Source organism: Haematobia irritans, chromosome 5 (genome assembly GCF_050003625.1).
Source record: "Haematobia irritans isolate KBUSLIRL chromosome 5, ASM5000362v1, whole genome shotgun sequence".
In the NCBI taxonomy this organism is placed as follows: Eukaryota; Metazoa; Arthropoda; class Insecta; order Diptera; family Muscidae; genus Haematobia; species Haematobia irritans.
In genome coordinates, this window is record NC_134401.1 from 53673142 (window position 1) to 53687684 (window position 14543).

The 14543-nt window shown below is 34.4% G+C and overlaps 1 protein-coding gene across 1 annotated transcript; it reads right to left on the reverse strand.

Annotated features, from left to right (window-relative positions):
- Nucleotides 1-1962: 1962 nt before the first annotated feature.
- On the reverse strand, nucleotides 1963-14041 carry wrapper. The gene is made up of 6 exons (XM_075312460.1): nucleotides 13717-14041; nucleotides 13122-13601; nucleotides 6086-6535; nucleotides 5759-5836; nucleotides 2403-2537; nucleotides 1963-2314 (listed from the first exon to the last, which is right to left on the reverse strand). Exons 1-6 carry the CDS (start codon nucleotides 13901-13903, stop codon nucleotides 2019-2021), a joined length of 1626 nt encoding a protein of 541 aa, XP_075168575.1. The 5' UTR covers nucleotides 13904-14041; the 3' UTR covers nucleotides 1963-2018.
- Nucleotides 14042-14543: the final 502 nt, after the last annotated feature.

A 14543-nucleotide genomic window follows, 5' to 3' on the forward strand; every position in this document is an offset into this window, starting at 1 on the left:
TTGCAAGGTGGTTTGACAGCATTTTTAATCGGTCCATAATTATATATAGCCCCCATATAAACCGATCCCCAGATTTGGCTTGCGGGGCCTCAAAGAGAAGCAAATTTCATCCGATCCGGCTGAAATTTGGTACATGATGTTGGTATATGGCCTCTAACAACCATGCAAAAATTGGTCCACATCGGTCCATAATTATATATAGCCCCCATATATACCGATCCCCAGATTTGGCTTGTGGAGCCTCTAACAGAAGCATATTTCAACCAATCTGGCTGAAATTTTGTACATGGTGTTGGTATATGGTCTCTAACAACCATGCAAAAATTGGTCCACATCGGTCCTTAATTATAAATAGCCCCCATATAAACCGATCCCCAGATTTGGCTTGCGAAGTCTCCAAGTGAAGCAAATTTCGTCCAATCCGGTTATAATTTGGAACATGGTGTTAGTATATGATCTTTAACAACCGTGCCAGAATTGGTCCATGTCGGTCCATAATTATATATAGCCCCCATATAAAACGTTCTCCAGATTTGACCTCCGGAACCTCTTGGAGGAGCAAAATTCATCCGATCCGGTTCAAATTTGGAACGTGGTGTTAGTATATGGCCGCTAACAACCATACCAAAATTGGTCCATATCGGTCTATAGTTATATATAGCCGATCTCCAATTACACCAAAATTCGTCCATATCGGTTCATAACATGGTTGCCACTCGAGCCAAAAATAATCTACCAAAATTTTATTTCTATAGAAAATTTTGTCATAATTTTATTTCTATAAAAATTTTTGTCAAAATTTTATTTCTATAGAAAATTTTCTTAAAATTTTATTCGGTTCATAATCTGTTATTTCTGTAGAAAATTTTGTCAAAATTTTATGTCTATTTTGTCAAACTGAATTAGATATGTATTTGATCGATCTTTTTTGATTTAATATATACCACGTATGGACTTACATACAATTTAGAAGATGGTGTTAGGAGGTTTTAAGATGCCTTGCCATCAGCAACCGTTACCGCAACTTAAGTAATTCGATTGTGGATGGCAGTGTTTAGAACATAAGCTTCGGCCTGGCCGAACTTACGGCCGTATATACTTGTTTTATTTTTAAATTATTACTGATTTTCTACCGCAGAGCCTTTTTCTTTATTTTTTTTTTTTTTCAAAAACAAAAAAAAACTTGTCAAAAATGTATTGGGGAGTTTTGTGAGGAATTTAAAGTTAAATTGGGGATTTTTGGGGACGAAAGCATTATAATTTGGGGACAAGAACCAAACAACTGCCGCCAATGGCAACGGCCGCCGTAATATCTGATGGTCGCTCCCCGCATGTAATCATCGATCGTGGGGTCAAGATAAATGCCGAATATTATCGGAACAATGGCCTATTAAAGCCCCGTGCAGACAATTATTTCGGCCGCAGACCATGGGCATTCAAACGACTGAACAAACCAGAACACGACGTAGGTTAGGTGCCCATTGTGATGCCATACGTAATTAACTTCTCTCTTATTAATGAGTGCTGTCCAATTCTATGTTTAGCTCAGTGACAAGGGAACTCCTTTTTATAGCCGAGTTGAAAGGGCGTTTCACATTGCGGTTAGAAGCTTTGAAACACTCAGCATCCACCGCTGGAAAACTTTTTACAAGACGGGCCATAGCATCAAGGTGGCTCCCGCGTAAGGCGCAGGGCGAATTCCCATTTATAAAAATTGCTTTACATTTAACCACTTCCCTTTAGTGCGACTAAAATCGCACATTTCGCATAATTTAACAAACTCGCACAAAAAGTCGCATGGCACCAAAAAAGTTGAAAAATGCGACTAAAGCCGCACAACGGTAACACTGACTGCAACACTGTATCTATACTACGACTATTAATTAAGATTAAATTTAAGAACTACAATGATCTTGTGGATTATTTCTATTATATCTAAATTTCTATTAGTTATATTCTCGATTTGTCATTGTTGTTTTTGTTGTTTGTTATTATTATTATTATTCTATATGGAATTTTTATACAATTATGATTACAATAGCACTTATTATACACCAATTTAAGATGAGATCGTTGTAGTTTGACCTAGCTAATAATGTTGCTGAGGCCGAGGCTGAGGATGATGAAAAGGCATACACACTGGAATACAGCGTCTTATCTTTTTCGGCGATAATTGAATTCTCGGTGATATCGTTATTTGTTATCTCCCCACCACCCAAGCCATTGATGTCGTCTTTGTTGATGTCTCTGGCTAAATCATCAGCGCCACCATCGTCATATCTATCTGCCTCAGTTGAGTAATTGGGGAATTCAACTGAAATTTGAAATTGTTGGTCACATTGAAGAAAACGAAACAAAAAAGCAAACATGCAATTCGAATGGGTAGCTGATAGCTGACATACCTTCTCCACCGGTTGCAAAACGTAAAATCTTACTGCTATCACTCCAGCCAAAGTGATTACGAGCTAAAACCACCACTTGATATATACTTGCTGGATATAGACCATATAGAGTGTAAGTTGTTGTATAAATGGGTCCTTGAAAAAAAAAATTAGATAAAATATAAAATTTTGGGAAGCTTATTTATATATAGAAGCCAATAAATGAAATTGGTTTAATGAGAATTAATAAGCATTAGATTTGTGTCTTGAGCCACAAAACCCAAATCAAACCGGGCCCCAAATGTAGAGCGAGGCTTCATAATTAATATGAGCCCCAATAAAAAAAAACATAAAAATTAAAATCGACTACAAAAGAAAATTAGGAATCATTTTCACTCATTAAAAGAATACTGAATGTATTAGTCCACTCTGTCTACAGGATAAAGTCTTAAGCCACAGCCGAAGCCGGGCCACTTATATTACTTTAAAATCGCTTTAGCCCAATTTGAACTCTATCACAATGGACTAAATAGTCTTAGTGAACCTGAAACTTAATCGGGCTGCCACTTTAACCTTTATGGACTGAATGTCCACTACTTATTTTACTTCAAAATCGCGTCACTCCACTTAGGATGCTGTCCATAGCAGAAAGTCTTAAACCATGGTCAAAGGCTGGCCACTTTTATTCCTTTGGAATTGCGTTAGCCTACTTTGGACTCTGTTCATAGGTCTCAAACCATCTCCGAAGGCCGGTCACTTATATCACTTAATATCGCCTTAGCCCACTTAGGACGCTGTATATAAATGAAAATCTTAAACCCGGTCAATGGCCAGCTTCTTATATCCCTTTGGAATAGCGTTAGCAAACTTTGGACTCTGTTCATACTACTGAAAGAAGAGTTTTCTTTTCTGCGGACCGATTTTTAGACAAACGAAATTTTCTTTTCACTCAACAAATTTTTTCATTAAAAGCGGATGAAAGAGATTGGAGGCAATCGTTGCAACGTTTGCCAAAAGTTCGGGTTTATTTGCTCTTAAAGAAAATATTCCGTAAGAAATGGGATTTTGGTTTGTCTAAAATTTCGTTTCGGAGGAAAGTATTTTTTCTTTGGGCGTAGAAAATACTCAAAACCCGGTGGAAGACCAGCCACTTACATAAACATAAAAACCACGTTAGTCAACTTAGGAATCTGTCCATACAATACAATTTCAAAACCCGGACAAAGTCCGCCCACTTATATTACTTCAAAATCGTTTCATCCCAGGAAGGAATATGATCACCCCAAACATGTTTGAAGAGCAAAATGTTATTTTTGGAACATGTTTGTCGCAACTATGTTATTTTCTCGAATGTTATATATCTCATTTCGACAACCATGTATATGTTTCCCGAGAAAACAACATTTTTAGTACAAAAATATTTCATGTTCACCGTCCAAAAATAACATTTTGCTCTTAAAACATGTTTTAGATGATCATATTTCTTCTGTCCTTAGGAGAAAGTCTTAAACCCCAGACGGAGGCAGTCCTCACTTTTCACTTGGAAATCGCATGAAATCGGCCAGGGGCCGGAACGAAAACTTTGCCAAAATCCAGAAAGCGAAAATGGACCCCACTTTAAAACAAAGCACAATCCCAAAAAAGAAATTGGGGTTAATTTTCATTGGAAATATTGGGGCTAAAATATAATGTAGATTTTCGTGATTCTGGAAGAAGGTATGAGCATTTTCGTAATTATGGAAGAAGGCCCCAAACAATGTATCTAAAAATCAACCCCCAAACAAAATTAGGGCTCATTTTCACTTTTGATGAAAAGAAGACTGCTTTAGACCACAAAACTCTGTGGAAGATCGGCCCTTTATATTACTTCAAAAGCTTTTCATCGCACTAAGGATTCTGTCCATAGGAGAAAGTCTTAAACTCCAGCTGAAGGCCCAAATTGAATCTCGCCATTCATAACACTTTGCGCTCGCGATTGTTCACTTTGGACTTTGTCCCTTGGAGAAAGTCTGAAACCCCGACCAAGTTCCCCTCACGCTAGAAACATATGATATAATACAATACCAAATCCCAGAAAGCAACAATAACACGATGCACAATTCCCAAAAGGAAATTGGGGTTAATGTCCATTGGAAATATTTATTTTCATAATGCAAACGGAACCCAAGAATCTAATCAAATTAATCCCTACTTCATTTTGGGGCTCACTCTCATGGGACTCATCTTGACTTCTGGAGAACGCTTATGTAGTTGACGCCACGCCTTTTTAAAGGTTTTCTCAAACACATATTCTTCGGCAAACAATTCGAACTAAAACCCTTGTGTGATAAGGTCTACGCCAATAGCCTAGCGTCAATTCAAGACCTCATAGATAGAATTTGTCAGGCTATCGAGGACATTAGGCAGCCACTTACCACTTTTCAGGATATGCTAATTTATGTATGATGGTGATATTGTTTTTCATTATTAACGGTATACCTTCCTATAGATGGATGCCATTGTTCTACAACAAATACTGTCTAATACCTCATTCACATTACACTTCCAAAATATATTTTCATTTACATTACATTTATTGAATAATACCCACACAATAAGAATTCAAAATTCTTATAATATATCCACTTTAACTAGATTTGAAATGTCATTTGCCTACAAAAAAGAGATTTGAAATCCACTTTTAGTAGATTTCGAGCCTAATGTGAAGAAGGTATATACTACGTTCACACAAGCATGAAATCTCGAATAACAGAAAAATGTATTTTCGTTCATTTGCGGATTTAACACCTGGCTTTTATTTACAAATATTAGAACAGTTTTTAGTTTACAGTGAATGTTAATATTTTTACTAATTTAAAAGATTTTTGGGCATAGTGTGAACGTAGTATAACTGAAAACCTCATCATGGGCCGATCAGACATATATTTTGTTGTTAAACTTCGGGGTAATTTTATGGCCATAACAATTTTATTTACAAATATTGGAACAGTTTTTAGTTTACAGCGAATGTTAATATTTTAACTAATTTAAAAGATTTTGGGCATAGTGTGAACGTAGAATAACTGAAAATCTCATCATGGGCCGTTCAGACATATATTTTGTTGTTCAACTTTGGGGTAATTTCACGGCCGTAACCATTTGTCTCCTATTGATTTCTATATAACGAACATTAGGAATGTTCTTGTTTGTACAAGAAAATATGTGGGTCTGAACATCTCATTAACTGGTTGTAAATTTTAGTAACTCAAATTTTTAAATGACATTGAATTGTTGCTGTTTTTTTTTTTAATTAAATAGCTTTGAGTTGGTGTTTTTTTTCATTTCTATTGCATTTTCATCATTAGTTTGTTTCGAAATATATAACACATATACTATACCTATTGATATATCCGAGGGTATGGTCAACTCTGTCCATTCAGGCCTGTTTGCCACCGTTGTAAAAGACATGGCATTTTCTGAAAGTAAACGAAAAAAAGACGATAACAAAACAACATAAAACAAATGCTTCAATTATAATTTGTTTAGTACACTAGGAGCTATCAAAACACACACCCTCGCACTCTCAATTCAATTAATTAAATTGAATAATGACAGCATGTATGCCAGCTAAACAATTGTTGGCGAGATGATTTCTTAGGGCCCACAAGCTCCCGGGCTCAATCACTCACTCACTCCACCATTTATTTATAACCTCACTAACTCACCAGATGGTACTTGTCGGAATTTCAGTTTAAACTCAATGACGGGTGAGAAACTCTCAGTTTGCCACACCAACGTATGCGATGTTGGACTCTGCATATCGGGACTGATTTTGAAGATACACGGCATGGGACGGAATGTTAGCTCCATATAATTGCTCTGTACACCAATTGTATTCTCGGCACGACACTCGTACATGCCCATATCACTTTCACGTACATTTTTCAATATCAATGAATGTCGCATATCCGAATAGTAACGAGCCATTTGCGATGAGCCATTGATGGCTACTTCAGCATCTTGCCGTGTGTAGTAGGGACCCATTGTGATGAGTTTACCCGCATGAAACCAACGCACCTTGGCCAATGGTGATGATTCTACGAAACAGTCCATGTGAATGCGTCCACCAACTTTGGAATAATAAATCTTTTGTGGTGTATGGATTTCCGGAGCAACTGCAGTACATGAAATATTTGGAAGAAGTATATAATTTTGTGATAAATAATAAAGTAAAAATAAATAAATAACAAGTATATACTGTCGAAAATTTAGTCAGGCTTTGTCTTATGTATAAGCTATCACACTCACAAAAACGCATGCCCGGTTACAAAGATTTTTTCTTTACATGAAAGATTTTGGCATTGATTCCAAGCCAAAGAAGCGGAGAATTGAAGTAAGGATCCCTTTAAGATAGAATTTTCTTTTAAATTTGATTCTAGTAAACAAATTTTAATTTTTTCGTTTTTTAAGCTCTTTTCTTCCTGTGCATGCTAAAAACATTTTAACGAAAACTTAAATTTCCAAATTCAAACTCGACTTCAAGTATAAATTATGCTATGTTTCAAGTAAAAATCGTCTTTAAAATAAAGTGTTGAAAGGCATATCCTATTTTTTTAACTCTCTTTGCTTTGTAGTCAAAATGCAAAAAGACAACAAATTCAATAACAATTTCATTAATTTTGAAGAATATTTCAGAATTATTAAAGCCAGTTTGACCCTAGTCAAAAAAACTTTCATGTAAAGGCATTCAAAGGCATCAAAGCACTCAACTATAAGGATACAAATACTTCATTGAAAAAGATTTCATGTCCTTAAAATACGAATACGAATTTTGCGTAGCATAGAAGACACATATCTCTCATATAACTTGGCTTTAATAATTCAGAAAAATTATTCAAAATTAATTAAATCGTATTTAAATGTTGTTGGCTTTTTGTATCTTGACTACAAAGCAAACAAGCATTTAAAAATAGGAAATATTTTTCAACTTTTTATTTTAAAGACATTTTTACTTGAAACACAGCATAATTTCTAATTGAAATCGAGTATGCATTTGGAAATATTAGTAGCCGTTAATACATTTTTAATGGACATTGATAGCACATGAAGAAAATAGCTGAAACAAGGACGCAAAACTACAATCAAGGACGCAAAACTCAAATTTAAAAGAGAATTATACTTTAAATGTGTCTTTACTTCAATTCTCCGCTTCTTGGCTCGTAATCAATACCAATCAAGACAAAATCTTTTATGGTTATATTATGGTTATATTAACCAATTTTTTGAATAATTAATAAAGGACATCATACTCAGATGAATTTTGCTACAAGAAGTCAAATCCAGAAATCGGTTTATATGGCGGCTATATAATTATGGCCCGATGTTGACCAATATTTGCATGATAATTAAAGAGCAACACATACCAAATTTCAACTGGATCGGATGAAATTTCCTCATCCAAGAATTTCAAAAAGACCAATTTGCGGATCAAGCTATATATAATTATGGACCGATATAGACCAATGTTTGCAGGGTTGTTACAAGACATATACTAGCAACATGTACCAAAGTTCAACCAGATCGGATGAAATTTGCTCTTCCCGGAAGCTCCAAATGCAAAATTTTACACTGGAGCTGTACCCAAAAGTAGGTCAAAATGACCCATCCGACCATATCAATAACAACTATTTATGCCAAGTTTCAAGTCGATAACTTGTTTCGTTCGGAACTTAGAGTCATTTCAACAGACATTCAACGGGCATCGCTAGATCGACTCAGAATTTCAACCCCAGTGTATAATAAAGGCACAAAAAATTACGTCCAAAACAACGAAAATACGAAAAGTTTTCTTCGCATAAAAAAGTTCATAACAGGGTTGCCAATAGGATATATTGGAGAGTAGAGGTGTGCATGTGACACGAAATTGTCGTGACTCACGCGTGAGTCGTGAGTCACGCTCATGGCAACGGCGTGAGTGTGCGTGAGCGTGAGTCACGAAAATATTATCTTCGTGAGTGTGCGTGAGTAAAGATTTACGCTCACGAAAATAATCCCGCTCACAGACATAAAACGCTTAAGACTTAAATTCATTTACAATTTTAGTGACACCTGGGATGTTAAGAGTGTAATAACGCTCTCGATTTTAATAATGCTCATGTTTTCAGACACGTCGCTAAGGTAAATTACTCAAAAAATTGTTCGTGAGTCACGATATTTTGCGTGAGTCACGGTATTTTTGTGCGTGAGTGTGCGTGAGTACACATTTTCTTTTCGTGAGTGTGCGTGAGCGTGGGTCCTACCAAACAATATCGTGAGTGTGCGTGAGTAAGATTTTTCCATCGTGAGTGTGCGTGAGCGTGAGTAAAATACTACTCATGCGCACACCTCTAATAGTTACCTATGTAACCAATAGTAACAAGACATGTTTTTGACAGTTGGATGTACTCAGTTGTGAACAGCTGACTGCGATGTAGTACCTTTAGTAGTTTTATCATGACTTTATTCTAACAAAACATTTTTTTATTTATTTGTTTTTCAGCCTGTTTCATCACGTGCCCTCAAAGTCCTTTAAAAAACGAGTTAACAACAACTTAAATTTCCAAATTATGGTCGACTTCATATGGAAATTATACAAAGTTTCAAGTAAAAAACGGCTTTAAAATAAAGTTTTGAAAAACGTGTCCTGTTTCTGAACCCTATCTTGCTTTGAAGAGAACTTCATTAATTTTAAAGAAATTTTCTGAATTATTAAAGTCAATCCGACTTTAGTCAGACAAACTTTCATGTAAAGATACGAATTTTTAAGCCGAATCACCTAACTCTAAGGACAAAACGACTTTATTGAAAAGTATATAGACTTTTGGACAAGGCAAACAATTTTATATCAGAGAAATACGTCTTCTACGCAAAGCAAAATTCACATTTGTATTTTAAGCACATGGAATCATTGACCTCACGGTAATACTTTTTTTAGTGTAGGGGCTGCAATGGTTAGCATGCCCGCCTTGCATACACAAGGTCGTGGGTTCGATTCCTGCTTCGATCGAACACCAAAAAGTTTTTCAACGGTGGATTATCCCACCTCGGTAATGCTGGTGACATTTCTGAGGGTTTCTAAGCTTCACTATGTGATTTCACTGCAATGTGGAACGCCGTTCGGACTCGGCTATAAAAAGGAGGTCCCTTGTCATTGAGCTTAACATGGAATCAGGAGGCACTCAGTGATAAGAGAGAAGTCCACCAATGTGGTATCACAATGGCCTGAATAGTCTAAGTGAGCCTGATACATCGGGCTGCCAGCTAACCTAACCTAACCTAATGTAGGGACTATATCAAAATAGGGACCGATTTTGGCTAAATTTTTATTTATTGTGTAACAAAAAAATTACATTTTCGGTACTCAGTTTCATGAGGGAGAGCGAAAAGCTAAAAAACGCATAAGTCTCTCAGACGTAGATAGGATGTCTAGGGTTAAGGATCTTAAATACTTCTAGAATTTGAATTTCAAGCAAATCGAATAAAAATTGCGGTATCTAGTGAACCCTCTATTTCACTAAAGCCAATTTGACGTTATTTCAGTTCATGGAATTATTATGTATGGAGAAAGTTTCCTTTACTTTAATATTTTTTGCGTACGTTATCACTCATAGAAAAAATCATGCACGGCGTGCTCATTTCAAAACGATTCGTTCATGAAAGTGAATCAACACACATGTGGTGTCAAACTGAGAACAGGCGGTGTCAATCTGACAACGATAAAATTACACCATGCGTTGTCAAAACAACAACCAGCATTCATGATCTGAAAACGTTATGGTTATGACTTTATAAACAAAATTTTCTGTGTTTTCTGCACCATATGCGTTAACAGTCGCCTTAGCACATTGCACCACCGAGGGAGTTGCCATAATAACGTCTAACGATTATTTTAAGACTTTTTATGGCCAAAGAAAAACGAATGCCGTTCATGAAATCGTGAACGCCCGTGGACGAAATAGTGAACATTCCGTTTTGATTTTTTGTGAACGTTTCCGTTTCATTTTGTCTCCGTCCGTTCACGACTATGGAACGTAATTTTTTCTATTAGTGTAGTTAAATGAACTAAAACAAACGGGAAGCAAAAAGATTTACTAAATTCGTACTTCTCACAAAATAGTTTATTTATTTAAATTTGTACATTTTACAACAAATGCGTCCATCTTGATCTTCGTATTGCACTAAAAACATTCTTGCAATTTTGAACTCCAATTTTTTCATTTTTATGTTAGCCTAATATCAATGCGGGCTGGCTCAATGTTCAAATCATTTAAACTAGATATTATTACAATATTTATTCGAACTTATTGGACAGGAAGATTTTTTTTTACACTAAACTACAAAATTTTCTTTAACAATGGTTCTAACCATTTAACCTATATTTTCCTCCAGAAAATAATATTTTTATTTTTCTTTAAAGAAAATTTCTTTCGGTCAAATGAAACTTTTGATTGTTAAAAATTTCGTTCATCAGAAAACAAAACTATTCTTTCAGTATATGGTACGAAAATTCTTCCATGTACACTGAAAAAAATATTGTCGTGAGGTCAAAGATTTCATGTCTTTAAAATACGAATATAAATTTTGCTTAGCATAGAAGATGCATTTCTCTAAAATAAAGTTATTTTCCTTGTCCAAAAGGCGATAAACTTTTCAATGAAGTCGTATTGTCCTTATAATTAAGTGATTTGACTTAAAAATGGGTATCTCAACATGAAAGAAAAAATGTATAGGCTAAGGTCAACTTGACTTTAATAATTCAGAAAAATTCTTTAAATTTAATGAAATTGTCTTTAAATTTGTTGTCTTTTTGCATCTTGACTACAAAGCAAAAAATCGTTCAAATATAGGACATGTTTTTCAAAACTTTATTTTAAAGAAGTTTTTTACTTCAAACATAGCATAATTTCTACTGGAAGTCGAGTCCTAATTTGGAAAATAAAGTTACCGTTAACTCGTTTTTAAAGGACTTTGATAGCATATGAAGAAAAAAAGCTGAGAAAGCGAAAAATTAAAATTTGCTTCCTAGAAGCAAGTACACAAAACCTAAATTTAAAAGAGAATTGTGTCTTAAAAGTATCCTTACTTATATTCTCCGCTTCTTTGGCTCGGAATCAAACCAAATTTTTTAAAGTAAAGACAAAATCTTTGGAACCGAGCATGCTTTTTTTTAGTGTACAGTAGACCTGTTCAGATTTCCAAAGTTCACATTTTTTATTGAGCACTTACAGTTTTAGAGTCTCTCAATGTTGTAATAATAACTGTGAAAAAAGATTTCGAAAAACTTTTGCCAAAAAGTTGCTCAACGCGATTGAAGTAAGAATTTGGCAATTTTCGAAAATTTTAAAGGTATACGTACAAACAAAATTTTAAATAATTTATTAGTAAATATAAGAAATATCTAAAAGCGCAATCAAAAATATCTAAAAGCCCAAAAAGTGAAATTTATTGAGCCGTTTGCTTGCTGTAGCCTCTGGAAATCAAAAAATGCAGAAAATTTCCGCACTTTTTTTTCAATGCATTATATTTTTTTTCGAAAAAAAAATTATATACGTTTGTATATTTTTTATATATTCTTGGAACAATAAGGTATAAAAAAATTTAGGTTAAGAATTTTTGGATGTGTCATTAGTCGCTAAAAAATTAATTTCTTTATGAAAGTTAATTTCTTTATGAAAGGTCACAGTTCTTTTTACAATCATTGAGAGATTCTAAAACTGTAAGTGCTCATTAAAAAATTTGAGTTTTGAAAAATCTCATACATTTCCTGGACAGGTCTAATGTACAGCAATCCCCGGATTTACGTCGCCTCGGTTTACGTTGTCAAATTTTTCGTTCCATCTAACATCAATTTACGTCGTCGATTTTTTGCCAACTTCATTAGAAACGCCATAAGTGAAATAAGTACCAACGATGATGACATCGAAACATTTATTTCTGAAATTCTTACCTAAAATTCGTCAAATTGTGATTGATATTTCATATATAACGCAATTGTCGAAGTGGCGAGTTTTTATATGTACGAGTATACAACGTATCGGGGTTTCATTTGTTTATGAACTTATTTTTAAAACCCTGATATTTATGAATAACACTAGTTTACAACATTATTTTTTTTTTCTTTTAATGTACATTTGATGAGATATGACTTTTCTTATGTATTTTGATATGCTGAATTCGAAAAAAATGTTAAAAAAAATTATGGAACGGTTTTGAGATATCCCGTTATTTTTAGTTTTTCGCTTTTTTTCACTAAACAAATTATATCTCGATTTATAAATGTCTAATTAAATGAAAGGTATTAAGATGACAAATAATCGTGTATAATAGGATCTGCGATAAGTTAAGTGGTTCAAAAAATATCGATGCACAAAGGGCAAATTTTCAAAAAAAAAATATTTTTTACAGTGACCTTTTTCTGCCGGAATTGTTGGAAAAATTGTTTCTCTTCATGGTCGTTTTTTAACATTTTTTTCGAATTCAGCAGATCAAAATACATAAGATAAGTCACCTCTCATCAAATGTCCATTTTCAGTGTAAACTAGTGTAATGAACTATTATTTTTTTGTTTATATGTATGAGAAATTTTTGATTCGGTTTACGTTGTTTCGATAAACGTCGTCAATTCCCGGAACCAATCACGACGTAAATCATGGGATTACTGGACATAATTTAAAATTTTAAGTTATAATTTAACCATTTACACATATATAAATTCATACTCACACAAAACAAGTAATTCCACACCATCTGATATTGGTGGACCCACACCATTACGAGCTACACATTCAATATTCCCCGACATATTACGTGATTTTATTTCCACTATGTGTGTCTGACGATTTCCCACCAGATAATCGATAATGGTTTCATTATTATAGGTCCAAGTTACAGCAGGCTGTGGCACACCTTCAGTTTCACAGATAATTTCCAAAACCGCCCCAACGGGTAATTCAATTAAACCACTTGGGGTGGCGAATACTTTTGGTGGATACTGTACTTCTATGGCATGGGCCTGAACAGCTTTCTCGGCAATTGTCGATAACATTTCACAATAATATCGACCAGTATCCTCGGTTTGTACATCCATAACTAATAGACTGCCATTGCTAAGTAAATGATAACGATTTAAACGAACCTCTTCCATATAGGGAGCTTCCATCAATAAATCCTCATCCTTTAGCCAACGAACCGAACGATAGGAAGCTACACACGTAATAGGGAGAACACAACAAATCAATTTTGGTTTTGAACATGAATTTCGCGTGAGCAAAGATGACACGACAGATGTGGCAGACGAGAATCAAGAACATTAACTTACATTTGTAACCACATGGCAATAAAACGGTATCATTTTCATAGGTTTTAACTGTTGTCGGTACACTGTAAAAATCTCGTGAATATTCAACTTCCTCATTTGTAATTGGCAATAGATTTATATTGGTCCCCGTAGAGAGACTTAGCCAAATATTGAGCCACATAAGTGGCGTTAAATTTTTCACAAACATTTCTTTCTTTTTTTAGGAAAAACAAAAACCCATATACACAAAACGCACACGCGAAAAAAAACTTTAAAGCCAATTTCCGAGTTCCGAATTTTTTCTAAATAAAAAAATTAGATAATTGAATTGAGTTTCCTTCGCCTTTACACACACTGGCTGTAATAGTTGGCTTTTTTCGAGCTATTCCGTGTTTATGTGACCGAGACCAGTGTTCAATTAGAACTGCTCTTCAATTTTTGACTACTGTCCGTCAGTTAGATCTTGATCTTGTCTCTGGGATGACCATGTTCTCAAGCAATCATTTATCTGTCCATTCATTCAGCCGTAAATAAAAGCGTGTGTGTTTGTTTCTTTAATGTGGAGTATACAGAACACACACAATGTGATATATACAGTGAGCGTTCGAAAAAAGTATTTAACGAATATCAAAATAGCCTAAAAGCAGATAATTTCTGTTCACATCTAATGGGCGTTTATGATAGAGATTTTCTAAAGTTAGCAGAAAAAAGATTTTGTCAAAATTTTATTTCTATAGAAAATTTTTTCAAAATTTTATTTATATAGAAAACTTTGTGTAAATTTTATTCCTATAGAAAATTTTGTTAACATTTTATTTCTATAGAAAATTTTGTTAAAATTTTATTTC